The 27,079-nt window shown below is 65.5% G+C and overlaps 2 protein-coding genes across 6 annotated transcripts; both read left to right on the top strand.

Moving 5' to 3' along the window:
* The first annotated feature begins 1,074 nt into the window (after positions 1–1,074).
* On the top strand, positions 1,075–21,955 carry SCAMP4 (secretory carrier membrane protein 4). Of its 5 annotated transcripts, XR_008666858.1 has the most exons (8): positions 1,075–1,181; positions 6,789–6,835; positions 9,197–9,325; positions 9,569–9,725; positions 10,894–10,995; positions 17,307–17,424; positions 19,101–20,248; positions 20,982–21,955. XR_008666858.1 is itself a non-coding variant. In XM_055343530.1 (7 exons), the coding sequence occupies exons 2-7, from the start codon at positions 6,829–6,831 to the stop codon at positions 19,278–19,280; spliced, it is 693 nt and encodes a 230-aa protein (XP_055199505.1). In that variant the 5' UTR covers positions 1,075–1,181; positions 6,789–6,828; the 3' UTR covers positions 19,281–21,955. The 5 variants fall into 5 exon arrangements, 4 of the variants coding, with proteins under 4 accessions (XP_055199505.1, XP_055199507.1, XP_055199506.1 ...); XM_055343530.1 differs by having other exon boundaries at positions 19,101–21,955; XM_055343532.1 differs by lacking the exon at positions 1,075–1,181 and adding an exon at positions 1,447–1,669 and having other exon boundaries at positions 19,101–21,955.
* ADAT3 (adenosine deaminase tRNA specific 3) lies at positions 2,286–5,150 on the top strand. The gene is given in 2 exon segments (XM_055343523.1): positions 2,286–4,066; positions 4,069–5,150. Coding segments are annotated over 2 exon segments (1,116 nt in total). The 5' UTR covers positions 2,286–4,030; the 3' UTR covers positions 5,149–5,150.
* Positions 21,956–27,079: the final 5,124 nt, after the last annotated feature.

The raw sequence follows: 27,079 nt of genomic DNA, 5'->3' as shown, positions 1-27,079 counted from the left end.
TCCAGGAGTGGAGAGATGTGTAAAATAGAAAATGAAAGCACACATTGATCTGACTCTCTGTTTGGAAGAGAAAAAGGAAAGTGACCAGCTGCGAACAAATTTGTTTCCTGGAGTGTTGTTTTAGGGCATAAATGGGGGCATGAGGCGATGCTTTGCAAACTACAAGAAACACACAGGGGTGGATTCTCAGGGCCCTGCAGGGGTGAGGAGGCTGGTGGCAGCAGGATCACCAGGAGGATCCCTTCACCCCTCCAGCCGCCCCCTCCCAGGATAGACATTTAACCCATCTTCTGGGAGGAAATTCCTTGGTTCTTGCAGGAAGGAAACAGGGAGGAAATGGAAAAATGAAAATTACCCTGTCAGGGCCCCTGTGGATCTGAATTCTCCTCCACACTCAGCAATGGGGTTAGACCGGGATCTTCCAACCTGTGCACTTGCGGACACTGGGGGTTGGTTGGGCTGGGGGTGTCCTGTGCACCGCAGGGTGTCGAGTGACATCCCAGGCCTGCAGGTTTTGATGCCATTTGATGCCAAGTGCACCGCCCCCCATCACAACCACCACAAATGTGCCCGACCTCTCCCACCGTCCCCCTGACCCTGGCTGAGAACCGCTGGGTCAAACCTGTTGGACTCGAATGAATAACTGGAGTTGCTCATCAAATTACCATGCACTGCCCGGCAGAGTCAGGAGGTCCTCTCCGGCTACTGTACAGTCAGGAAAACTGAAGCCAAGAATCGCCCAGTCCGAGACCCGTAGGAGAACCTGAGCCCCCAACTCTCTGCGGACGGCCCCGGTGGAGCCACGTGGCAGCAGCTAGCTGGGCTCGGGGCGCGCTGCAGTGGGTGCCGTGTGCGCCTCTGCCTCAGTCCCCCTAGTCTGATTTCCGGAACGGCGCCCAGGGTCCTCTTTTCCCCGCGGCCGCCGAGGGGGGTCTCGAACCCTCAACTCCGCGCTCCCCCGCGCTCCAGCGGGTCTCGGGAGCGGCGCTCGGGGGACGGACGGCGCTTCGCGGCCCGGCGCGCAGCCTTGTGGGGATTGTAGTCCCGGCCCCGCCCCTGGTCCCGCGCCGACCCCGCCCCTGGAACTACGCTCCCGTCGTGCCCCGCGGCGCGGGCGGAGGCGGGGCAGGCGGTTGGTTGCTAGGACTTGGCAGGCGCAGCGCTCGCGTGTGGCGCTTCAGGTAAGCGCGGGGCTCCGGGGGGCTCGGTTCTCGCGGCCCGGGCTCCACGGACGGCAAGTCGGGGTGGCGGCTTGGGCGGGGGTGGGGGTGGATTCTCGGCCGGCGAGGCCGCCGGCCGCGCCGGGGGCGAGGAGGCAGCCGGAGGCATCGGCGCGTGTGCGCGTGCGCGCGGGGCGGCCGGACCGAGGGCCGCCGCTCCCCGCGCCCGGGTGCGCGTGCGCGCGCCCCTGCGGCCGGCGGTGGAGACCCCGTGCGCCAGCGGCTCGCTCGGCCCCTCCCCCCGCGCGCGAGCCTGGGGTCATCCCGGCCGGCCCCCCGCCGCCGCGCCGCCGGTTTACTGGTGTCCCCGCTTGCAGGCGTCGTAAAGATTGCGGAAGGCGTGAGTGGCCGGGGCCTTCCCTCCCCCCGCCCCCCGGCAGAGGGGTCCCCCGCACCCCGCGTGCCCCCACGTTCTGGAACTTCCATGCGCAGGAGGCCGCGTGGTCCGTGTAAGCGACGGGGCACACTGCCTCCGAGGAGCCCTCCGGGACTGCCCGCTCTCGAGACTGTGGGGTCCCTCGCGCCGCCGTCCCTGGGGGGGGGGTGACCCCGGGGCCCAGCTTCTGGCCTCCCTGTCTCCTCCGGGGCTAGAGCAGCCGCAGGCCTGAGCCCCACGGGGGCTGCCTGCAGAGCCCGAGTCCGCCCCGCCAGGCCTGCCGGGGGTCGTGGGCAGTTCCAGGGCACCCCCGATGGCGGTGGGATGCCGTGGGGGGCTGTAGCGACCTGTGTCCCTGGGGCTGCCTGTGCACCGGACCCCCGCCGGGGCCCGCGCGCTGGAGGCCGGGCACCGACCATGAACCAAGGGCTTGTGAGCAGCCGCGGAGATGCCCGGCCCGGGCCACACTGGGCAGGAGCAGCGGAGGCTTGGAGGGCGGCCGAGGGGGCGGCCGAGGGGGCAGCCGGGTGCCTGGAGCCCGCTCCTGGGCGTGAGCACGTGTGCGCCGTCGCCGGGTGCAGCGGGCCGGGCTCAGCAGGTCACCGACTCCGGACGCTGCTGCTTTCTCACCCCCCCCCCCCCCCCCCCCCCCCCCCCGGGTGCAGGGCCTGTGCCTGGTCAGTCCCGACTCTGCCTTCCTGCCTCGGCCCCCAAAGCCCTTCCAGCCCTCGGAGCCTCGTCGGGGCTTGTAGGAAGGGTTTGTTCCCCGAGCTCCCTCCTGGGTCGCTGGGAGGACGTGTGGCCGCTACAGCCCCGGCAGCTGTCGGCCAGGCCTCGTGTGCGCGTCTGCTGACCGGGCAGCTGCCCATGTCCCACCCCGCCCGCTTTCTTCAGCAGGCTCGCCGAGGGGAAGTTCGGCCGTTTAAAACAGAAGTATCTGTGGTTTTTAGGGTATTTGTGGGGTCATCACAAGTTGTCATCGTGGTATTATTCCAGAACATTCCATCGGCTCCAAAGTAGTCACTCCCCATCACCCCCCGAGCCCCCTGCCCGTGCGTGGACGAGCCCGTCCTGGACGTGTCACACCTATGGGCTCCCACCCTGTGGGGCCTCCTGTGTCTGGTTCCTGAGCGTCATGAGCTGGGGTCCGTCCCTGGGGCGGCATGGAGGGGGGCTTCCCCCGTTTGTGGCTGAGTACTGTGCCGGTGTGTGGATGGACACGTTGCGTGTATCCGCCTCTCCACTGAAGGACACGGGCCGTGCCCACCTCCCGGCGCTGCGAATCCTGTGCTATGAACACACGTGCACAGGCTGCCTTGGACGCGTGTTCCCGGTGCTCCCGGGCACATACCTGGGCATGGACTGGAGCAGCCACTGGTCAGACAGTGACTGCTGTGGTTTCCACCCATCCTGCCCGGGAGCTGGCACCGGAGCCCACAGTGTCCCAGTGGCAGGCTCCTTTGCTTGCCACCTGTTCTAACGAGACAGCTGTACTTTCAGAGGAACAAGCAAGACTCTGTGTCTTGCCATACAGATGAGCTGTCGTGGCCGGTGCGGGCTGCGGGGTGCTGGGCGTGGTGTGTGCTGGGGGTCGGTGCGGAGTCGGCGCCGCGGACCTTCCCTCCGTGGGAAGTGCTGCAAGTGCCGGGGGGCCGTGTACACATTCCACTCCTCGGAGCTGCCCCCAGCACCCCTGGTTCTGCACGTTTGCCAGACTTGCGTCGTGAGCTCGGGACGTAGCATGGTGGGCCAGGATGTCACGGGCAGGTCATCCTCCAGCAGGTCTGGCCGATGAATACGGGGGGTTCTGTGCAGCTGATGCGTGTGCTGGGAGACGTGTCGCAAGAGGTAGAAGCGCACGGTTGTCAGATGGGGGCCCGTCCACTCCAGGATGCCGGCGGGCCGCGTGCTCCGGGTGCACGGTGGCACCTTGGGTCCTCCAGCATCAGGTCGAGATGGCGGGTAATTGAGGCCTGACGTTATCTGAGCCGGTCCCGACCCACAGGGTCAAGATGCGAGGGTCGTGCGTAACATTTAGTGCCCTGGCAGCCCCGGTTCCAAAAACTGCTCAAAGGAACAGGTGAAGTTATTAACGCGTCTGTTTAAGCTAAAACACGGAGCGTGATCACCTGAGCCCGAGGCCAACGTGAAGACGATTAAAGGAGACGATTCCCGTTCTTTTTCTCGCTAAGTCTCCGCCACCCAGGGCGCGTGTTCGCTGGCGGTTCGTGTCAAAGGGACACGGGACTGTCGATGACGGTTTAAGCTGTGCCGACCCGGAGTTGGGAGGACGTGAGCCCGAGCGTGGCCAGGGCTGCAGTGTGTGTGGGCGGAGCTCTCCGAGGAGCCTTCAGCCGCCGCGCTCGCCACGCTCCGGGACCTGGGACGGACCTGGGACGGACTCCTGCGGCTTCCCCGCCTCCTGCGCTGACGGATGATGCTCTGCTCCGATCTCTATCTCCCACAGTCGGAGCCGTGCCAAGGATGGACCCCGCCCCGGGCCCCGTGGAGCAGCGTGGGGACGAGAAGACCGGGAGCCCCGAGCAGGAGCCCGAGCGCTGGCAAGCCCTCCCGGTCCTGTCCGAGCAGCAGTCCCAGGACGTGGAGCTGGTGCTGGCCTACGCCGCACCCGTCCTCGACAAGCGCCAGACCTCGCGCCTCCTCAAGGAGGTGTCGGCCGTCCACCCACTGCCCGCCCAGCCTCACCTCAAGAGGGTGCGGCCGAGCCGCGATGCCAGCCGCCCGCATGCGCTAGAGATGCTGCTGTGCCTGGCGGGGCCGGCCGCGGGCACCAGGTCGCTCGCCGAGCTGCTCCCGCAGCCGGCCGTGGACCCTCGGGGCCTGGGCCAGCCCTTCCTGGTGCCCGTGCCTGCCCGGCCGCCCCTGACCAGAGGCCAGTTTGAGGAGGCGCGGGCCCACTGGCCCACATCCTTCCACGAGGATCGGCAGGTGACTCGTGCCTTGGCCGGGCGGCTCTTCTCGGCGCAGGAGCGGACAGCGATGCAGGGCCACATGGAGCAGGCCGTGTGGGCCGCTCGGCAGGCGGCTGCCAGGGGCCTGAGGGCGGTGGGGGCCGTGGTGGTGGACCCGTCCTCAGGCCGAGTGCTGGCCACGGGTCACGACTGCAGCAACGCGGCCAGCCCCCTGCTGCACGCCACCATGGTGTGCATTGACCTGGTGGCCCAGGGCCAGGGCCGTGGCGCCTATGACCTCGGCCCCTACCCCGCCTGCTCCTTCGTCCCAGCCGTTACTCCCCAGAGCGTCCGGGTGGGCTCCGTGCGCAAGCTGGACGAGGATGGGGACATGCGTGACGACAGCGTCCCCTATGTGTGCACGGGCTACGACCTCTACGTCACCCGCGAGCCCTGTGCCATGTGCGCCATGGCCCTGGTACACTCCCGCGTGCAGCGCGTTTTCTACGGGGCACCCTCGCCCGACGGTGCCCTGGGGACCCGCTTCCGCATCCACGCACGGCCTGACCTCAACCACCGCTTCCAGGTGTTCCGTGGTGTCCTGGAGGCCCAGTGCCGCCGCCTGGACCCTGGCGCGTAGACAGCGGGGCCCGCGGGCTTCCGGACCTTGCTCTGCTCCGACGGCTCGGCCTCCTGTCAGACTGCACCCGCAGGCCTTTGCCTGTCTCGCTGTCGCCTAGGGGCTGTGGTCCCATTGGGCAGTTTTCGGGACAGCTTGCGTCTCCCTCCCTGAAGCCGGACCCCATGCTGTTCCCACTGGTGTGTGGGGATGCGTTTGTGCCCAGACTGAGCTCATCCCTGGGCCTGAGCTTAGCGCGGGTCCAGCCTGGCCCGGAACCTGGGCACGTGCTCTTCCTTGCTCCAACCACCTTCAGGCCCGAGCCCGAGGGTCCCCTGGGACAGTGTCCCCTTTGTCCCAGGTGTCGGAAAACGGCCCTGCTTGTGAAAATAAACAACCCCAAACCAGGTTGGTGTCTGTTGGCAGAGGCAGGGGGCCATGGTGGCCAAGGGTACATGGGTCGGGGTGATGGCTACTTCAAGATTTGGCGCTCGTATAGGGAAGTGGAGCTCTGAGCGCAGGGGGAGGAGCGCAGCCCCCCGCGGCACCTCCCTGCCGTGTCCTAGGCCTCAAGGGTGTGGCCGGCCAGGGCTGTTTACACTAGTGTGTAGCCTGCCAGCCTGGCCTCCACTCACCGAAAGCCTCCCGGTCGTCCTACCTCCTGCCCTTCACGGCTGGCAGGGGGACCCCACGGGGCGGGCCAGGGTCTGCTAGGCCTCAGCGCCAGAGCCCAGGTATGTCTGTCTGTCCGTGGCCCGTGTGGCTCAGCTCATCTCTGCTCTGAGCCTCCCCTCGAGCCCTGGGGTCTGCTCCAGCCGTGGGCGCGGGGCGGGCCGTGGGGCGGGGCTGTGAGCCCACCGGGCGTGCGGCCGCCGAGGGTCTCCTGAGGGTGGTGTGGGCCCTGGGAACTCTGCCACTGGAACCTCGTCACCTAGACAAGCGCGGGAAAGAGGCCTGCAGTTCCTGTTGGGTGCCCACCTCCAGGGACGCGGCCCCGGCCCCCACCAGCGCCCGTGCTGGGGTGCCGTGGTGCCCGGTGGGTGCTGGGCGTGGCCTCGTGACTCTGGCTTCCGTCCTGGAGGTGGCAGCGCGCACCCACAGGGAACCAGCAAATTCCCCGCAGCCGCGCGCGTTGGTGGCAGCCGGCTGTCTGGGGCCGCTCGGTGACAGCCGCTCACCTGGTTCCGTGTGGGAAGGGCCACTGGGAGCCAGGCGCGTCCCCAGGGGCTTCGCTTGGGCTGTGGCGAGGTCCTGAGCTCCGTGAGGCTGGCAGGCAGCGCCGCAGACCGCGGAGGGCGCGTGACTTGGGTAACGTCTCGCAGTGGCGGCGCCAGGGGTCCAGCTCTCCGTGGCCCTGAGGAGGTGCTCAGAGCCGCTCAGGGATAGACAGGAAGCTGGGGGCCGTGGGGGAGGCCAAGGAGTGGGACGAGGAGGTGGGGGGGTCCCCGGAGAATTTTGGTTGTGGCCCAGCGTGTGAGGGGGCAACGGCCTGAGGCTCTCCTGCTGGCACAGGAGCTGCCCGGGGCTGGGGGGGGTGGCGATAGCTTGGGAGCAGGGCACACACACCTCCGGGGGTGGCCTGGAGGTGAGGACTGTGGCTGTGGTATCGGGGCCCCGCAGCGGCCTTGGGGACCTCCTGACTGTGGCTGTCTCCCCTCCAGGTGGCTGCAGCCTTCTGCCCTGCCCAGCTGTCAAGCGGAAATGTCTGGTGAGTCTCGCCCAGAGGCCCTGCGGCGGGGGACCCGGCTTCTCGGTTCCCCCGGGAGTGTCCCCTGGTGGCCGGGCTATAATGCCCTGCCCCTCCCCGGGGGTGCACACCACTCTCCCCACGAGGGGTGTTGGGTCGCTTCCTAGTTCTGAGCCAGATGACGGGGCGATGCCAGGTTCCACGGCCAGGCCTTCTGCCTCAGGCCCATCTGGTCGTGGACTTCCGAGGGTGTGAGGTTTGGGCACCTGGGTTCACACCTACACGCGTCAGGCGCCACTCACTCTCAGGTTTGCCTGCCTCGTACCGCTCAGAATGAGGGGTGGAGGCTGCAGGTAAAATGACGTGGGCCCTGGAGGGGGTGCTGGTGGCCAGGTGGGATCTCTCTTGGGACCTTGGACGGGAGCCAGTGACCGGGGCGTGGACTGTGATTCCGTGTGGGGAGGCCCTGCTCCCCCGTCTGACTGCAGAGGCTCAGGGTGGGATCGAAGCCCCTCTCTGCTCATGCTCGGGACAGGCCGTGGCTTCCTGCGTCACTTGGTAAATGCCTGAGGCCTCTCCGGGGTCAGTAAGGGGAGGTCTGTGTCCATCTGGCCACCCCTCCGGCCCCCTCTCGGTCAGCTGCCATTCGCACCACTGCCCTCCCCCAGAACCCACTGGGCTCTCCTTCACTTTCTGGAGTCTTTATTCAAAGACCATCTTTTTCAGCGAGGCCTAACTGGGCTACTCTTATACGTATGTGCTTTTTTAAGTGTTTCATTTATTTATTTATGAGAAGGAGAGTCCCAGGCAGAGGAGGAGAAGCAGGCCCCCTGCAGGGAGCCCAGTGTGGACTCAATCCCAGGACCCCAGGATCACCTTCACTGGGCTGAAGGTAGACGCTCAACTGCTGAGCCACCCGAGCGTCCCTGCCTTAATTTTTTAAGTAGGCGGCACACCCGGCACGGAGCCCCAGTGCAGGGCTCAGTCTCACAACCTCACGACTGTGAGATCGAGACCTGAGCTGAGATGGAAAGTCCGGTGCTTACCCACCCGAGCCACCCAGGCACCCTGCCCCTCCTCTTAGAGGGCAGCCGGCCAGCACCCCAGCACACACATCCCTGTCAGCCCCCACCCGCCGCAGCGTCTGCACACACACTCATTCGCTGGGATTGTCGATCTCCCCCGGCCAGAAGGGCAGCCCCTCGAGGCCACGGCTGGCTGCTTTTGTTCATGAATGAGCCCCCGAGGTGCTCCCGAGACGTGCCCAGCCACAGGGTGATGTTGAAAGGCTGAGGGGCGGCGCTGACCAGTGACCGTGTTACAGGCCGAATCAGGTCTCCAGTCCTGACCCCTGGGCCTGTGAAATGGGGTCTTAGTTGGAAGCAGAGTCGTGTGTGTGATTAGTAGACAGGAGGCCACAGTGGAGCCTAGGACCCAGCGATAGGTATTCTTAGACGCACAGGGGAGGTGGCCTCGTGCCACCAAGGCAGGCATCAGAGCGAGGCGGCCGCAGGCCGAGGGTCCCCCAGGCCCCAGGAAGCTGGGAGAGGCAGGAAGGACCCTCCACCGAGCCCCGGAGGACGCGCGGCCCCGCCACACCTCGACCTCAGACTTCTGGGCTCTGGGACGGGGAGAGAATAAATCTCTGTGGTTGGTGGCCGTGCCGTAGAGCTGCCCCAGGAAGGTCGTGTGCCCAGAGTGCGGAACCTTCCCTGGAGGCGGACTTAACGGTGTCTGGGCGCTGTGCGAGTCTGTGTGACCTCCCTGCCTGTTCTTAGGAGTCAGCACAGTGTCATGATTTAAACCACGTTTATGGGATCCCTGGGTGGCGCAGCGGTTTGGCACCTGCCTTTGGCCCAGGGCGCGATCCTGGAGACCCGGGATCGAATCCCACGTCGGGCTCCCGGTGCATGGAGCCTGCTTCTCCCTCTGCCTGTGTCTCTGCCTCTCTCTCTCTCTCTCTGTGTGTGACTATCATAAAAAAAAAAAAAATTTAAACCACGTCTATCATTCCGCGTTGTGAAGTCAGGGGTCCTCAAACCCAGGTGCAGGCAGGGCTGGTTCCGCCCTCCCCCCCCCCCCCCCGGGCCCTAGGGAGACCCCTCCAGCCTTGTCCCGTCCAGAGGCCAGAGGCGCCCCCTCCTGGCCCGCGGCCCCTCCTCCGTCCTCACTGCCAGCAGCCTGGGGCCTGTCTCTGGGGCTTCCTCGGGAGGACCTGGTGAGGACGCCGGGAACCCAGGGTCACCCTCACCGCGGGGCCTTGGACGAGGTCCCATGTGCTGCGGGAGGTGACGCGTCCGCAGGTTCTGAGGAGGGACGCGTTTGGGGCTGTCGCTGAGGCCCCCCGCCTGGTCTCGTCCCTGGTGTTTTCTGTCCCTGCAGAAAAGGAGAACAACTTCCCGCCGCTGCCCAAGTTCATCCCCCTGAAGCCCTGCTTCTACCAGAACTTCTCCGACGAGATACCCATCGAGCACCAGCTCCTGGTGAAGAGGATCTACCGGCTGTGGCTGTGTGAGCCCGCGGGCGGGGCGGGCGGGGCCTCCCGTCTCTCTGACCCCAGACCGCGGAGCCGGCCCCGGCCCCCGTGAACCCAAATTTTGGGCCCAACTTTGCCTTTCTAACCAAGTGATGTCCCCTGAGCTCCCCCGGCCCCGAGATGCTCGTGCTGACCAGAGCCGCGGCCCGGCTCTCCATGGGTGGGGGGTCCTGGCCTGCTGCCCGGCGCCCCCTCACCCTCCTCGCCCCCCTCCCCAGTCTACTGTGCCACCCTGGGGGTCAACCTCATTGCCTGCCTGGCCTGGTGGATCGGCGGCGGCTCGGGAGCCAACTTTGGCCTGGCCTTGGTCTGGCTGCTGCTCTTCTCTCCCTGTGGCTACGTGTGCTGGTTCCGGCCCGCGTACAAGGCCTTCAGGTGAGTCGGCGTGGGGCTGTGCGTCTGCGGGGCCTCGGGGAGCGGCTGGTGCTCCGGGGCGAGCCAGGACGCCTGACCTTGTGCTTGGGCCACGAGCCTGTCGCCTGGCACGGGTACAGGAACCTTTCTCCCGTCCTGTTTGCGGGACGGCTTCTGCCCTGGGTCCGCAGACTGCAGCCAGCTGTGGCCTGTGTTGCCTTCTGGTGACTAAACTGAGGGACGCTTCACGTGTTAGCTGACTTCCCGTTTCAGTGTTCGGTGCTTTCACGGCGTCGTGGAGCTATCGCTTCCATGTAGTTCCAGAACATTCTCTCCCCACTGAGGCAACCCCGTCCCCATCAGCTGTCACTCCCCCTCTCCCGGCCCCCCCATCCCCCTCCCTGTGCGTGGACGAGCCCGTCCTGGACATGTCACACACGTGGACTCGCACCCCGTGGGGCTTCCTGTGTCTGGTTCCCTCCCTGAGCGTCCTGGGCTCCTCACTCCTATTCCCGGTCAAGCGATGCTCCCATGTGTGGTGGACACGCTGCGTGTACCCACCCTGGGTTGTTGGCAGCCCGTGGCTTCTGTGGACACTGGCCCCCCTGGGCCCGTTGCTCCGGAGCTGCCGTGCTTGCCCCTACGTGGTCCGAGTCCCAGGCTCTGAGTCCGTGGGAAGCGTCCCTGAGGGGCCCTCCTTGACGAGAGCTGGAAACCCGCGTGTGTGCGGAGGCCGGGAGGGGCTGTTCTCCGGGCCGCGGGCCGGCTCAGGCCGCCTCGGCAGGAACGCAGGGGTGTGCTGACTGCCTGGGAGCGGCCCTGCCCCTTCCGCCTCCACCTCCCAGGACCCTGCCGTCCTTCAGTGAGCTGGAGGCCGCCTGGGCAGAGGAGCGGTCCCCGTCCTCCGGGAGTGTGCAGAGCGTCCTCGGTCTGCCGACGCACCTTCTCCCTGGTTAAGCCCCCGCAACCACGGGAGCGTCAGCCGCTCGTACTGAGATCCCTCCGGTCCCTCTGCAACCAGGAGCGTGTCAGGGTGCAGCGGGTTTCCAGCATCTCGGCCCCGCAGAGCCCAGGCCCCGTCCAAGCACACATGGGGTGCGGCTGGGGAGGGCGCAGACCCCCGTGGGCCCTGCCGTGTGCGAGGGTGGCGGTGACGGCGGCGGTGACGGCCGTCCCCTCTCCTCTCCAGAGCCGACAGCTCCTTCAACTTCATGGCGTTCTTCTTCATCTTCGGAGCGCAGTTTGTCCTGACCGTCATCCAGGCGATCGGCTTCTCGGGATGGGGCGCATGGTGAGCCAGGCCGCGGAGCCCGGGCGTGCCGCGTGTTCGCTGTGGGGCGGGAAGAGCCCGAGCCGCCTGGGGCGTGAGACGCGGCGCGTGTGCTGCCCCAGCCTCTGAGCACTCGGGGCGGCATGGGCATGGGCAGGGCTGGGGCTGGGTCCTGCCTGGGACATGCTCACGGGCCCCCAGGAGGCTGGGTGGTGTGCCCCTGCGGTGTGTCCGGGAGGAGCGGTCAGCGGGCGGCGGGAGGCCTCCCCAGGACAGTGACCCCGCAGCGAGCCAGTCTTCTGTCTGTGCGGAAGGTGTCGTACCCAGTGGTGTGGCTGTTGTCACAAGTTACAACAAACACTTATTTCTTGCTTCGGGGCTTAGGAATCTGATGTGACCTTCATGAAGCTAAAACTTGGGTGTGCGCAGGGCTGGTCCCCCCGGGGACCCAGGGAGAGCTCCTCCTGTCTCTCACCTTCCAGAGGCGCCCCCTCCCCGGCCTGCGGCCCCTCCTCCATCCTCGCCATCAGCATGGGGTCTGCCCATCTGTGGGGCTGCCCTCCTCTGCCTCCCTCTCGGGGGGACCCCCTGGGAACCCAGAGTCATCTCCACTCTGGGGTCTTGAACGAGGTTCCCTCTGCTGCGGGAGGGGACACCTCCCAGGTCCCAGGATGAGGATGTGGGTGCTTGCGGGGCTCCTGGCTGGCTGCAGGTCGTCATTGGCGTCGAGTGTCCCGTGGGTGACACCTGAGGCCGTCTGAGGGTGTCCCCTGCTTTGGTGCGGAGTCCTCTGTGTGTGCTCAGGTGGGCCCTGTGTGGCCTCTCAGTTGGCATCTTGTGGGGTTTTGATGGCCTCCCGAGCCTGCTCCTCAGCTCCTTCCTGTCGTCCACCTGCTCCTGTGTCTTATGACCCCTTAGAAGATCTAGAGGTCACCTTCTGCTCTAATCTGGGATTGTTTCCAGAAGAGCCTCCCCCAAGTCTTCCTGGTGAGCAGATGAGCTCTGTGTGGACCCTCGGTGTTGGGGTTCTCGGTTGATGCCCTCCCACATCTGGGTCTGGAGAGCCAGGGAGGGGCAGTTTTGGGATCCCAGGTGCGGGACGTGCCGGGGGCCCAGGGCTCAGCACACACTCAGCCCCGTGGCCCTGCCTTACACGGAGAGGACGTGAAGCACATGAGCTCAGGGCAGAGGCCGGGGGGGCGGGGCGGGGACACCAGGCTCCAACTCCCAGGGTCCTCCCCCGGGTGACCCACAGGACACGCTCAGTTCCCCCTACACGAGCCATGACCACGCGCGTGAGGCGTGGTCTCGGGGCTGATAGAGACCCAGTGCCCAGCTTCTCCACTGGGGTCGGTCTCGTGGGGCCCTCTGCCCGGCTCGCCCGGGACCCCAGGCTCAGGAGGGCAGCAGGTGCTCAGCACGAACCCCGTGTCTGCACAGACGGCTCAGCCTGCGAGGTGGCGGGAGCTGGGCGTCCGGTTCCAGACGCGGCAGAGGGCGTCTGGGGAGGGGTTTCAGGCCTGCGGTGCCAGCGCTCGTGCTCAGTGCCCCCCCACCCTGGTTTCCACCCTGGGCAGGCACGAAGGCCCGTAGAAAGGGGCCAGAGTTTCCCTTCCCTGCCTCAGTGCGGGCCACACGGGGCAGGTGACAGATGACCACCCGGCTGGTGAGCTTGGGCAGAGAGCTGCTCCGAAGTGTCTTCCGGTTCTGAGAAAGGAGGAGGACACAAGGACACAGACCCTGCGGTGGCGGCTCCAGGCCCATCTGGTCGCGCACAGGCTCCTGGTGCTCCCAGTCTGTCGCTGGGGGCGGGGCGGGGCAGCGTGGGGGCGGCCCCTGCCGCCTCTGGCTTGTTCCCACGGTTGGAAGAGATTCCTCCCTGTCCCAGGGCCACCCAGGCGGGTGCAGGGGGTCCGGTGCAGGGAGCGGGTGCAGGGGGCGGCCCCCAGGGCGCTGCTCTGCCAGACCACATCCTTTTGGAAGCCCAGGCCCGAGTCTCCCGCCCTCCTGAATCCTGGGGGCTGCCGGGCTCGAGGCCCCCTACCCGGGGCTGCATAGACGGCGGCTGCTGTGCCTCGTCCCTGTCCTCGGCCTTCTTCCTGGGGCACAGGCTCATCCTCCGAGGGGATGCTCTCGGGGGCCCGTGTGCGCCATCCCTGGCACCCAGCCAGCCCTGAATCCTGAGGCCCTCTCACTCCCCGCACACTCCAGATGCGCATCCGCTCTGTAAATGCTTCCCTGTGAGCCCGTAAAAGGGAGAGAACCTTCCAGACACAGGAAAGAATCCTACTTTTGCGTGTGTATCTATGAGTCTGATGCTGCGTCACACCCGAGAACCCGAGCTCCACCCCTTGGTACTCTCCGCTTGCTTAAATTCTGGCTTTTTAAGTGGGCTCTTCAGGGGCACCTGGCTGGTCAGCGGGGGGAGCATGCAGCTCTTCATCTCAGGGCCATGAGTTCCAGCCCCACGTTGGGCATGGGGCCTACTTCAAGTTTTAAAGAACTTTTTAAAAAGTCATAAAATTATAATTTGCTTTGAAGTGATCTTTTTTGAGTGGTTTATGATGATAGCTGTGCAGCCTGCGGACAATCCCTCCGGGGGCAGCAGGTGCATCTTCTTCGATGTTACCTGCCAGAGGTTGGGGGAAGTGGAACCAGCTCCCCGAAGGAGCAGGGGAAGCTGAAAGAGGGTTTCTTGGTAGAGGCTAAGGTACGCTCTGGCACCCCCTTTCTTTGGGGCTCTTGGGTCTGCGCACCAGGCATCTGTGCCCACCAAGACTTGCTTACTTGGAGCGTGTCCAGTTCTTCCAGCAGGATGGACCACTGCGCTGCCTCCACCCCTCTTCCTGACCCTCCAGCAAATGCTCTGATTGCTCCTTGAGCCTCGAGGGCAGGACCCTGGAGGGAGGGGCAGAGAACAGGAGGCTCTGGGGCCTGGGCTTAGCCCTGGGGTGAGCCTGGGGTGGGGTGCCCCGGTTTTCAGGAAGGTGCACACAGGACATTTTGCTTTAGCGGTTTGTCCAGATGCGGCCCCAGGTGGGTGTGCGTGCTTCTGTGCGTTGGATTCTCTGTGAAGCTCTCGCCAGTCTTTGCGCTCCTCCCTCCTTTCCAGTTGGTTTATCGAAGGAGGAGGTTTCATGGTCCTGTGCTCTCCCGCAGGTCAGTTTTTAGGATGATGATTTCCGTGAGATGTGTACCACAGACCAGAAGTTCACTCCTTCGTTTTATTTCTCTTAAAGATTCATTGGTTTGCTTATTTGAGAGAGGGAGCGCGTGCAAGCACGAGCGAAAGGGACAGTCTGAGGGAGAAGCAGGCCCTCCCCTGAGCAGGGAGCCCAGTGCAGGACTCGATCCCAGGACCCCGGGATCACGACGGCCTGAGCAGAAGGCAGATGCCTCACTAACAGAGTCCCCCGGGCGCCCCAGATCGTCCCTCTTCTGAAGTGAACAGTTCAGTGGTCTTAGTACATCCCGAAGGTCGTGCAGACATTACTTTTGTTTAGTTCAGGAATGTTCTGTCCCCACCAGAACGATCTACCCCCATCAGCCGTCACACACACCCCTGCCCAGCCCCCCCCCCAGCCCCCTCCCCGTGCATGGACGAGCCCATCCTGGACGTGTCACACACATGGACTCACACCTTGTGGGCCCTCCTCGAACGTTGGGGGCTGGGTGTCTGTCCCAGGGGTGGCATGTGGGTGCCTCACTCCTGCTCATGTGGCCCAGGGACATGCCTGTGTGCGGGGGACACACTGTGTGCTTCTGTCCACTTGCCGATGGGCTTTGGGGTATCTATAGGTGTTGCTCCCATCAGCAGGGCAGCTGTGACACGTATGTCCGCATCTTGAGTGTGCGCCCGGCTATGGAATTGCTTGGTGACGCAACAGCTGTGCTGACCTGGGGGTTGCTGGACTCCCCACATCCCGTGTCTGTGCTGCCCTTTCACATGCCCTGTTGTCCTCTGTGTGGTTCCAGCCCACAAGCTCCTGCCTGAGCAGCTCAGGGGAGCACCTGGCAAACCCACCCCCTCCTCACCCCTGCCCTTCATCTCCAGGTCTCTCTCCATCCTCCTTGCTCCCCACCGCTGACGCCTTGGCCTCTTGGTGACACGGCTGGTACGCAGCAAGCCCGGTCACTCAGGCAGCTGTAGCTGACGGAGGCCGGTTGGTCATCCCTAGAGCCTGAGTGTGGTCATGCTGGGTGGTGAAGGACACTCTTCTCGGTCCTGGTCCTGCTGGGAGGCTGGTGCTATGGAGCAGGCTCCCCAGCCCCCACCCCTGCCTGTGGGTGCATGCACCCTCCCCAGAGACCTCAAACCTCAGGCTAGGGCCCCTGCCCGCTTGGCCCCTCTTCTCAGTGCTCCAGACCTTTTGGGAGGATAGTAGTCCCGGGAGTGACGCTCCCCAGCAGAGCCAGCGCTTCCTCCCCTCCCAGGAGCCTCTGACCACCCAGCCCCGCCTGAGCCCTCCAGCCGCCCAGCTCTGCCAGCACCTGATTCCCCGCCCTGCCCGCACCTGCTCCCCCAGCCCGGCCCTGCCTGCAGGTGCTCCCCTTGCTTGCACCTGCTTCCCCGGCCGGGCTCGCACACACTCTCCTGGCCTGGCTAAGGCTCCCTCCCAGCAGCTCTTCCAGCTGCCCCGGGCTGAGTGGGGACGGGCAGCACGTGTGTCCCCAGCGGCCAGCACAGTGTGAGCCTGGGGCCCAGGGGCTCCTCTGGCTGCCCCTATGTTGTGCACGTGGATGACGGGGCCACGCAGCCTGCCTCGTTCGGAGCGTGGCGCGTGGTCTCCTGAACGTGCCTGCGGGGAACCCACGTGTGCTGACTGCACGCCAGTCGCGCTGGTCCCGGAGGCTCGAGCAGCTCGCAGACCAGCACAGGCAGCCTCCAGAGAGGCGGGGCCCTGCCTCGTGGGTGCTGGGGGTGGCTGGATGCGGCCTTCGGCTCCTCGGGGGTGATGCTCCTGGGAGCAGGGCTGCAGGGGCAGCGCGCGTGTGGCCAGTGGATGTGGCCAGTGGGACACGGGGACGCCAGGGGACCACGGTGAAACCTGAACACCGCGCGTGGTTCAGTTAAGGTAGTGAGCCAGCGTCCATCCTGGTCGCTTTATGTGCTTCTCTGTTCCCGAGGCTCCAGCCCTGTGTGTGTGTGGAGGGGGGGTTATCCGTCCAGAAAAATAAAATCTCCAGGGCAGCCCGGGTGGCTCAGCAGTTTAGCGCCGCCCTCAGCCCAGGGCATGATCCTGGAGACCCAGGATCGAGTCCCACGTCGGCTCCCTGCATGGAGCCTGCTTCTCCCTCTGCCTGTGTCTCTAATAAATAAATAAAATCTTAAAAATAAATAAATAGGGATCCCTGGGTGGCGCAGTGGTTTGGCGCCTGCCTTTGGCCCAGGGCGTGATCCTGGAGACCCGGGATCAAGTCCCACGTCGGGCTCCCTGCATGGAGCCTGCTTCTCCCTCTGCCTGTGTCTCTTCCTCTCTCTCTCTCTCTCTCACTGTGTGCCTATCATAAATAAGAAATAAATAAATGAATGAATGAATGAATAAATAAACAAACAAACAAACAAATAAATAAATGAATAAATAAATAAATAAAATCTCCAGCAGGGTTGCTCCCCATCTCTCACTGTAAGAGGCAAGTGTGGGTGTTAGCCCGAGTGTGGTGTCGCAGGGCCTTGCCGTGCCCGCTCTCTCCCGTCGCTTCCCCGACACCACGTCAGCGTTCCCCTGAGGGGCCGCGGCACGCTGCACGTCCGTGTGGTCTCCCGTGTGGTCTCCAGCCGGTGAACGTCCTCGTGGTTACGTGTGATCCTGCGGCGTTCGTTCTCAGGAGGCGGTGGCCTGGGAGCAAGAAATGAGCACCTGGCGGTTTTGTAGGTAACGGCCACTGCTCCTGACCGGGAGGGGCACACGCCCGCCGGCGCAGGGCTGCTCTCGGCCCCTCACACGCGCTGCGCTCGCCTGCGTGACAGTGGAACGCGGAGACCCTGTTCTTTCATCTTTTAAAGGTTTTATGTATTCATGAGAGACTCGCAGGCAGAGGGAGAAGCAGGCTCCATGCAGGGAGCCCAAGGCAGGACTCAATCCCGGGACCCCAGGGTCATGCCCTGGGCGGAAGGCAGGTGCTCCTGGGGGGCCCCGAGCCCCCTAGGCCCCCGTTCTCCCTCGTTGCTGGGTTTGAGCTTTGTGTATTTGCTGGCCCCTGCAAGTCTTCGTACGAATTGCTGATTTTCCGCTGCTGGTTTATTTTTTTCTTGTCCGTTTGTCGGAGCACTTTACATATGAACGTGCTGGCCCTCGGCTGGCACCCACGCTCTTTCTCGGCCCTTGCAGTGGTTGGCTGTCAGCAATCGGGTTCTTCCAGACCAGCGTCGGGGCCGCCGTGGTCATGCTCTTTCCAGCCATCCTGTTCTCCGTGTCCGCTGCCATGATGGCCATTGTGATCGTGAAGGTGAGTCCTCTGCATCCTGCGACTTCTAGCCTGTTCGCAGGCAGCCTGTCACCTGATCCTCCCAGGTTCTGGGGGCTGGTCTCATCCACATTTCAGGAGCAAGAGACCGAATGGGAACGAGCTCATCTGTACAAGGTGGACTCGGGGAAGCGTGTAGCGTGGGCCGCTGCTGAGCACACCTGCCTTAGGGGGCACCCCCGCCCCGGCCCCGAGGACGTGTGTGTCCCAGGGTGTGCTCTGTGCTGCCCGGCTGGGCCCGCCGCTGGACGCCTGCTACCACGGGCAGTTACACTGGGCACCCGCCTCCACTCACGTCCTTGCCGGCTGCGTGGGGCTGGTGGGCCGGCTCCCCTGTCATAGAAAGTTCCCGTGGGTGGCACCGCTCTGGGTGCTTGGAGACGGCAGCAGCAGGAATGCTCGTCCAGCCGTTGTGAGAAGCTGGCGCATGGCCATGACCCCCCCTGGAGGTGGACACTGTGGACGTGCCTGGGGTCCCCACGGGCAAGGGAGGGGACGCAGGCATCGATCCAGCGCTGTGCCCCCACACGGGCTGTGGTCGGCCGTGACTCGAGTGTCTCTAGCCTTTTTTGCCACAACAGTCTGGCTGTTAGAGCACGTTTCCTGCCTCACATGGGCTTTCTCCCCGCTGCACCTGGCGATCTGGGAAGATGGAAGCATCCGCCCCCCTGCATGTGCGCCCGTGATGCTTTCAGCCATGTAGACAGCTGGAGGGCGGGGCGGGGGCCGGCATTAACCACGCGTGTGCGCGGAGACCTGGGGGAGTGAGTCTAAACACAGCTCCAGGGTGAAGTCCACGCAGGGGCCGGCTCTTTCCAACAGGGACTTCCGTTGAGCGGCAAGCGTTCTAAGTTAGAGAACAGACGCGCCCTCAAACCCTCGGGAGGTAGGAAGGTTTGCGGATTCAAGTAGGGTGTGTGCTTTCAAAACAGAGAGTGGACCCCGGGACCGGCCCCGGGTGCGGGACGTGCGGGGGGCCCAGGGCTCAGCACACGCTCAGCCCCGCGGCCCTGCCTTCCATGGGGAGGACGTGAAGCACATGAGCTCAGGGCGGAGGCCGGGGGGGCGGGGCGGGGACACCAGGCTCGAGCTCCCAGGGTCCTCCCCCCGGGTGACCCACAGGACACGCTCAGTTCCCCCTACACGAGCTGTGCCAGCGCTTGTGCCCCCCCCCCCCCCGAGGGAGGGCAGACACGGAGACTTCATAAGTAGTCGCGCGGGAGAAGAAAGACCGTGGAGCCACGGGGACCGTGTGCAGCCTCGCTGGTCATCAGGAGTGTTGAGTTAAAGGCCGTTTTTCACTTGCTGAGTTTTCTAGAATCTCCGGCACTGGCCTGTGGTCCCCAGGTGCAGGGGGCAGTCGTTTCCCCCGGCGGTCTCTGCCCAGGAGACAGGACCACGCGCGGGGTGCAGGGCGGGAGCGTCAGGCAGGCGGTGGCCGCACAGGTCAGCAGCGGGGACCGTGGCCGTAGATGAGGGCGGGGCCTCCCGCGTCCGCCCTGTCAGTGTCTGGGCATTTTCCGTGTCCCCTGAGGTGTTTCTCTTGCTTCTGTAAATCATCTGAGGCCCTGCCTCAAACCCGAGGAGGCCTCCCCAACACGCACTCTGGCTCAGTTTGTCTTCTTCCTTCTCTGCCTCCCCATCCTCTGCCCCTCCAGGTACACAGGATCTACCGGGGGGCGGGCGGAAGCTTCCAGAAGGCACAGACCGAGTGGAACACGGGCGTTTGGCGGAACCCACCGTCCAGAGAGGCTCAGTACAACAACTTCTCGGGGAATAGCCTGCCCGAGTACCCCACCGTGCCCAGCTACCCGGCTTCTGGCAGCCAGTGGCCGTAGGGGGGCTGCGTGACCCCACGGCCTGCCCGCCTGGCCCCGTCGCCATCCTCTCCTCCCCCGGCCAGGGCGGCGGAGTCCAGGAGCACTCGGGGACCCGTGTTTGTGTTCATCTCACCTTCGGGAGGGAGGTCCTCGCGAGCGCCGCCCAGAAACCGTCCAGCCTCTGCTGCCTGGCAGGAGGATGCCCCTGCCACACGTCACGTTCGGTCGTCATGCTATCCACACCCTCTCCTGCCCGGGCCTCTGAGGGCCGACACAGGCCTCCCCAGGGAGAAGGTGGCAGCAGGCCAGCCGCCTGCCTTCCAGAGCTGATGGCGCTGAGGACGACTGGCCTCGTGTCCACCCGCGTGTTCTGTGCCGGGGTGTGGCCCTCGGCCCTTCTCCCCCGTTCCTGTCCCTGTGGGCGATGGGGTCTTGGCTGGGTCCCTCATGACCTCCTCCTCCTGTGTCTCTGCCCACCTGGGGCTAGAGGGCCCTTGTGAACAGCCTACGGGGTCAGCCAGAGGCATTTAGCTGCCGGGGCACCATGATCTGAGCCCCTGTCCATCTGTCTGTCCGCCCCACGTGCTCTGCTGGGTTCCGTGGCCACTGCGCAGGGCCGTTGGCCAGCCTGCCTCCAGCCTGCCCACCCGCAGCGGCTCTCCTGGGAACTTCGAGTGGACCTCTGTGGAGATCCCAGCACTGGGACGGATCCCGTGGGGAGGACGGAGCTGCTGGCCTCCCTGCTGTGCAGACCGCGGGACACCAGCGGCACCTGCAGAGTGGGTGTGACTGCGCCTCCACGGCCCAGCCGCGCCTCGGAGCCTCTGACCCCACTGTTGTTCGAGCTGCACGAAGCAGGAGCCTGAGTTTCTCCAGAGAATGGCCTTGTAGAAGGAACGAAGATGTGACAAATCTGTGCCTTAACGAGGAACCTAAGCAAGACGCCAGAAGGACCGGAGTGTCCCCGGGCACCTCGGCAGCGCCCTGTGAGTGGACGAGCGGGGGACACCACCTGGTGGCCCCTGAGCCCTTGCTGGCCGGGCTTCCCAGGACTCCGAACACTGCCCCCCGGCTCCTGGCTGGCCGTCCCCGTCACACTGCCACGCCTTCCGCCAGCCCCACCAGAAGCCTGGGCACGACTGTGGCCACGCTTGCTTGCTTTGGCTACTTGCACTGAACACCGTGTGGCGTCCAAGGGTAGCCACGGCCCCTGCAGGTCGCAGCCTCCTGGATGGGAGCCCCGAGCCCTGGGTCTCCCGGGTGTCCCTTCACATCCCGAGGCCCCTGGTGTGCGGCCCCAGCACTGACGCCACCCGGCTGCAGGGCCATGGAGCAGGTGTGGGAGGCTCCCTGCCCGCACATTCGCCCGCACGTTCACCCACACTCACCCTGAGCCCCCGTGGCCCCGGGCACCTTGGTTACTCCGTGGCGGGGCGGACCCGATCCTGGAAATAAAGACTCCAGTCCTTTCTGCATCTCGGAGCCTCTGCGGGGCTGTGAGTGGCGCCTGCGTGCATGTCGCCCCCGTGGCCCGACCCCTGCCCACGCGCCCTGCAGTGGGCCTGGCCCCCCGGCTGCCCCTGCCCTCACACTGCCTTGCTCTCAGCCGTGTCCACGATCCACCACGGTGCATTTCCTTTGTGCTTTTGTTTTAAAACAACTAGTTTTTGTCTTTTTTTTTTTTTTTTTTTTTACGTTTCACTGTTTTAATTTGAAAAGGAAGTGCAGAAAACGAGAAACCAGCATCCCTTGCCATGAAGGAAAAGTAACAGTAGAGGTGGCCGGAGTAGAAACAGGAAGGTCTCAGCAGCCCAGCTGGAGGGGTCCTGTTGGTGGCGGAGCGGACACCCCACGTGGACACGGGAGGGAGGGCGTGAGTCTTAGTCCACAGTTCGGAAACTAAGAGGACCAGGCCCAGCCCCGAGCGGGTGGCGTGGCTGGTGGTGTGTTCCCCTCCCCACAGGTGCACATGTGGACGTCCTGACACCAGACCTCAGGCCAGGACTGTGTTTGGGTCGGGGTCGCTGCAGGGGTACTTAGTTGGGGTGAGGTCCCACCGGACCAGAGGGGCCCCAGAGCAACGACGGGCATCCTTATAAAGGGACGCGTGGATCCAGACAGGCCGGAGGAAGCCCCGCAGAGACAGGGGTGATGCCCCCCCCCGGGGGTCAGGGTTGAGGCCGCCCCAGGAAGGCACCCAGCAGAGGCGAGGGGAGTGGAACGAGGGGCTGTCCCTGGGATGGGCGGGGTTGGTGACAGCAGGAAGAGGAGGAGGAGCAGCACCCAGGCCTGGAGGGAGGAAGGGATGTGGGCTGCCTCCGCCTCCGGGTGACCCGTCAGGACGCAGGATGTGGCTGGAGTTGAGAGACTGAGGCCCAAGTGAGAAGTGTGCGTGGGCGGCCGCGTCCAGGAACCACGGGGTCGGGGCGTAAGCCGCCGGGGTCTCCCCTCCCACCTTCTGGAGGGCAGAGCCCGGGATCCGGGTGGGAACGGCCACCGCGGGATGGTGGGGCTGGGGCGGGCGTCCGCGGGGCCTGACCGCCCTGCAAGGCCCGGGCGGGGCCTCCCTGCGCGCCTAACAATGCTAACGCTGGCGTAGAACCTAAGACGACATCTAGAAACGTGTGTTAACGTCATCTAAGGATGTGTTCGCTACACTTCAACATTAAAAAAATAACTTTTTTAAGAAAAGAGATGAGTGGCATTGTTTTCATTTTTGCAGAGAGGGCTGCCGGGTTCTCCCGTGGCGGCTGCGTGGACTCCGCTGTCGTGACCCGTCTTGGCCCCATGGGAAGATTGGGGGCAAGAGGGCAGGAGCCTAGGGAGGCGGGAGCGAGCGGGTCCCCCCTGCGGGCGGCCGCAGCCCCCTGGGACCCTGTGGAACGCGCGGGGACTGGGTGTCAGGCTGCCGGCCCCATCGGGGGCTGGAGGGCCGTGACTGTGCCCTGGGTGGGCGCACACCTGCGTGCGAGCTGTGTGACCAGTGAACTGCGTTCACCTCCGTTGATCCTTTCGGGTCCTAGCCCCCAGGGCCCCACGAGGGACCTTCTCTGGAAATAGGGTCACCAAAGGAGACATTTTTCAAGGTCAAGTGAGGCCTCATCCAACGTGACAGACTGGAACACGTGGACCGGGTCAGGCCGGGGGAAGCCCGTGAAGATGGGGCTGAGATGGGGGCAATGCTCCTGCAGGCCCTGGAATGCCGGGGGCGCTGGTGACCCCAACATGCCCCCGTGAGGCTGGGGGGCCTGGGACGGGTTCTCCCCCCTGCAGGAATAGGTCCGGCAACACCTCGTTCTCCGACACGTACCAGGGGCTGCAATTTCCACAGGTCTCTTCGGGGCTCACAGTTCAACCCGTGACGGGTGCACATCTCCGGGAGTCCTCGGCCACCGTGTGCAAGAACCGCGAGCGGGGTGCCCCGAGGCCACTGATCCTCCTACATTCTGGAGCCCGCAGCCTGACATCCGGCCGTGGCGGGCCGCGCTCCCTCGGCAGGCCCCAGGGGAGGGTCCGCCCCGCTGCTCCCGGCTGGCTCCCGGGGCCTGTGGCCGAGCTCTGCCCTCCGTGTGGGTGCCTGTGCGGGCGTGTTAGGTTGTTTGTTCACTTAGGGGAGAGCTCACAGGAGCGAGGGGCACGAGCAGAGGGACGCAGAGGGTGACAATCTCCAGCTGACTCCATGCTGAGGGCAGAGCCCCACGCAGGGCTCGAACGCAGGACTCCGAGATCACAACCTGAGCTGAAACCGGGTCGGACGCTTCACCGACTGAGCCGCCCAGGTGCCCTGTGTGCCGTCGTCTTCCAACGACACCAGCCGTGGAGTCACGGCCCAACCCGACCCCGTGCGACCTCGTCTGAGGTCTAACACGGCTGCAGGGATGCCCGGGGGCTCAGCGGTTGAGCGTCTGCCTTGGGCCCAGGGCGTGACCCCGGGGTCCTGGGTTCGAGTCTGCGTTGGGCTCCCCGCACGGAGCCTGCTTCTCCCTCGGCCTGTGTCTCTGCCTCTCTCTGCGTCTCTCATGAATAAATAAATAAAATCTTTAAAAAGAATAAAAAACGGGACGCCCGGGTGGCTCAGGGGTTGTGTCTGCCTTCAGCCCAGGGCATGATCCTGGAGTCCCAGGATCGAGTCCCACGTCGGGCTCCCTGCATGGAGCCTGCTTCTCCCTCTGCCTGTGTCTCTGCCTCTCTCTGTGTGTCTCTCCTGAATAAATAAATAAAATATTTTTAAAAAAAGAATAAAAAACACGTCTGCAAAGACCCTATTTCCAAATAAGCTCTGGTGTTGAGGTTCTGGGTGTATGCGAGTTTTGGGGGCGACACTACTCAGCTCTCTACCTCACCCTGGCCTTGGGCCCCTGGGCGTGGGGTGAGGGAGCTCCTCACCTGGCATCTCTGGTGACAGGTGGCTCACTGCATGTCCCCTGCTCAGGCTTGCTGGGACTTCCAGGGTTTTAGCCACATAGGGGCCCAGGAGGCCTGCGTGCACCGGGCCCTTGTTCGCCTCCTGTGTGTCTCGGCGCCTGAGGAGCCACGCGAGAGTGAAAGACCCCTATCTGGGTCACACTGACACAAGCAGACACCTGCTCAGCAACCGCGAGGAGGACCTTGCTCTGGGCCAATCAGAGGTGGCTGGGGGTGTGTGTCGCATGGTCACATGGTACGGCCCTGTTCCCAGAGGATGAAACTGCTGGTTTCCGCTCCGGGCTACACCCCCCCCCCCCCCCCCCCGCCGCCCCAGCGTCTTCTGTTTCCCCTCCAGAGCTCACACCACCCAGAGAGGGAGAGAACTCTGACTTGTCTGTGGCACCAGGCGACATCTCCCATTGCGGCCCCTGACGCGGGGATGCCCCCCCCAGCAGCAGTGGGAGATGCAGCATTGCAGATTTAGAAGCCAGGGGACCCCGGGCAAGTCGCTGCGTCCTAAACCTCAGCCTCCACTTCAAAGATGGGAGTGTCTGCGTCCCCGCTCCCCCGGGGGAGGCCTGGCTGCGGGGACCAGGACCCCAGTTGCACAAAGTGAACCGGGGTGCCTGCCTGTGCCTGTGGGCTGGCGTGGGGCACCAGGGGGCAGCCCTGCTCTGACCTGGGGTCTCTCCCGGGAGATGGGCCTGCCTCCCCTAGGGGTAAGGGGACTCGGGGACGCTTCCCGCCCATCTCCTCCCTGAAACCCACAGCTGTTTGGGGGTTATGGGTTGGCTGGGGTTTTGTTGGCCTTTCCCAGGTCGGGGTGGGGAGAGCAATGGAGTCCCCGCACGGCCCCCTTTTTAAAAAATATTTTATTTATTCATGAGAGACAGAGAGAGAGAGAGAGAGAGAGAGAGAGAGGCAGAGACCCAGGCAGAGGGAGAAGCAGGCCCCAGGCAGGGAGCCCGACGTGGGACTCGACCCCGAGTCCCTAGAATCTCGCCCCGACTGAAGGTGGCGCCAAACCGCCGAGCCACCTGCCCCCCCCCCCCCCAGCCCCTTAACGATGATCTTGCCGCACTCAGAGCTCCCGGGGGCCCTTTACCACAGCGGCTCTCCAGACGGGGTCCCCCCGACCAACGCTGACAGGAGGCGGGCGCGTGCGGACTGCGTTCAGAGTGGGTCGGAGAGGAGGAAGCACATGAGCCCGTGTGCTGCTTCAGACTCGCGGGTGATGTCAGAGCGAGCGCCGTTCACCTGCGCGACGCGGGCCCAGCCACGAACCGTGAGTTCATGGGACAGAGACCAGAGAGGGCCACCCGCCGCGGTCCCATGGCCTTCCACGGCCTTCCACGGCCGCCCAGCCCCGGCCTCACGTTCCATGTTCTTTCCGCGGCCTGGCCCTGCTGCTTCCTGTGGGGGCGAGGCTGCAGCTCGCGAGTACACCTCGAGCCCCCCCAGAGGAGAGGCCGGCAGGCCCCCTGGCCCCTGGGTGTCGGGCGCCTCAGCGGATTTCCCTAAGGAGAGAGACAAGAGGACACTCGGCCCAGGAGGTAGGACGAAATAAAACCCCGACTTCTCCAGGATCTGGGAGGACTGTGAAATTTGTTCGTTTGTTCATTCGTTCGTTCATGCATTCATTCATTCGTTCACCACACAGTGAACACACAGAGACTGGGTGCCCCGGGGGCAGACACACCGGTGAGCTGAGCAGATGCAGTCCCCGGCCTGGCATAGCTGGTGAACAAGTGGATTGCCCCTCCCCTCCCTCCTCCCCCCCTCCCAGCCCTCTCCCCCCTCCTCTCCCCTCCCCTCCCCCCTCTCAGCCCTCTCCCCCCTCCTCTCCCCTCCCCTCCCTTCCCTCCCAGCCCTCTCCCCCCTCCCCTCCCCTCCCCTCCCTCCCAGCCCTCTCCCCCCTCCCCTCCCCTCCCTCCTCCCCCCTCCCAGCCCTCTCCCCCCTCCCCTCCCCTCCCTCCTCCCCCCTCCCAGCCCTCTCCCCCCTCCCCTCCCTTCCCCCCCTCTCAGCCCTCTCCCTCCTCCTCTCCCCTCCCCTCCCTTCCCTCCCAGCCCTCTCCCCCCTCCTCTCCCCTCCCCTCCCCCCTCTCAGCCCTCTCCCCCCTCCTCTCCCCTCCCCTCCCTTCCCTCCCAGCCCTCTCCCCCCTCCCCTCCCCTCCCCTCCCTCCCAGCCCTCTCCCCCCTCCCCTCCCCTCCCTCCTCCCCCCTCCCAGCCCTCTCCCCCCTCCTCTCCCCTCCCCTCCCCCCCTCTCAGCCCTCTCCCCCCTCCTCTCCCCTCCCCTCCCTTCCCTCCCAGCCCTCTCCCCCCTCCCCTCCCCTCCCCTCCCTCCCAGCCCTCTCCCCCCTCCCCTCCCCTCCCTCCTCCCCCCTCCCAGCCCTCTCCCCCCTCCCCTCCCCTCCCTCCTCCCCCCTCCCAGCCCTCTCCCCCCTCCCCTCCCTTCCCCCCCTCTCAGCCCTCTCCCTCCTCCTCTCCCCTCCCCTCCCTTCCCGCCCAGCCCTCTCCCCCCTCCCCTCCCCTCCCCTCCCTCCCAGCCCTCTCCCCCCTCCTCTTTCCCACTCATCCACTGAGGAGCTGTCAAGAGCTTGTACTTTGGAGGAGGCTGATTTCATGGGAGGCTCAGGTTGGAGAGGGCCAGGGTGCCGTGAGGGAGGACACCTGGGGATGTGCCTTGGGCTTTGGAGGTGGTGCCTTTGCAGGGACTGGGGCAGGATGGGGCAGGACGAGCCCTAAGGTCGCAGGGGCACAGGGCCCCGGAGCACCTGGCGCCCCCGAGTCCCACAGGCCAGGCTCGGGCACTGGCTGCGGGCGGCACCCGCAGGCAAAGAGCGGTGCTGAAACGACTGTATTTCAGGGAGGTCGGCGCCGGGACGAGGGGACTAGTGTCAAGAGTGGCCCCCGAGTGGGGAGAAGGCAGCCAGGTGGGAGGAAGCCCAGTGGGTCGCGCAGGTGGGCGGCGAGGTCAAGGCCGCTGGCCCGGGGTCAGCGGTGCGGGCGGCCGGCTCGGGCAGTCCTCCCTGGGGGGGCGGCCTCGGCCCCCACGGGGATGCTTGGCCCGCGGGGCCTTCTCAGCTCGGAGAGGAGCCGCAGGCGCTGGGCTGGACGAGCAGCGGGGCGGCCGTCAGAGCCGGGGGCCCTCCAGCATCTGGACCCCGCTCCCGGGGAGGCCCGACCCGCGTCCGCCCTCGCAGGCAGCTGCGCCCCCGCGGGCTCCCCGCGGGCTCCCCGCCCCGCCCCGCCCCGCGGCCCCGCCCCTCCCCTCCCCGCGCCACCGCCCGGCCGTGACGTCAGGTGGCGAGACCGTGACGTCACAGAAGCGCGGCGGGCGGGCGGCCGGGCACGCGTCGCCATGGCAACGGCGGGCGGGCCCGGGCGAGCGGCGGGAGCCCCGCCCCCG

This window comes from Nyctereutes procyonoides, unplaced genomic scaffold (assembly GCF_905146905.1).
Source record: "Nyctereutes procyonoides isolate TBG_1078 unplaced genomic scaffold, NYPRO_anot_genome, whole genome shotgun sequence".
NCBI lineage: Eukaryota > Metazoa > Chordata > Mammalia > Carnivora > Canidae > Nyctereutes > Nyctereutes procyonoides.
The sequence above is the reverse complement of the archived record's forward strand: the minus strand, read 5'-3'. Positions and strand labels throughout refer to the sequence as shown.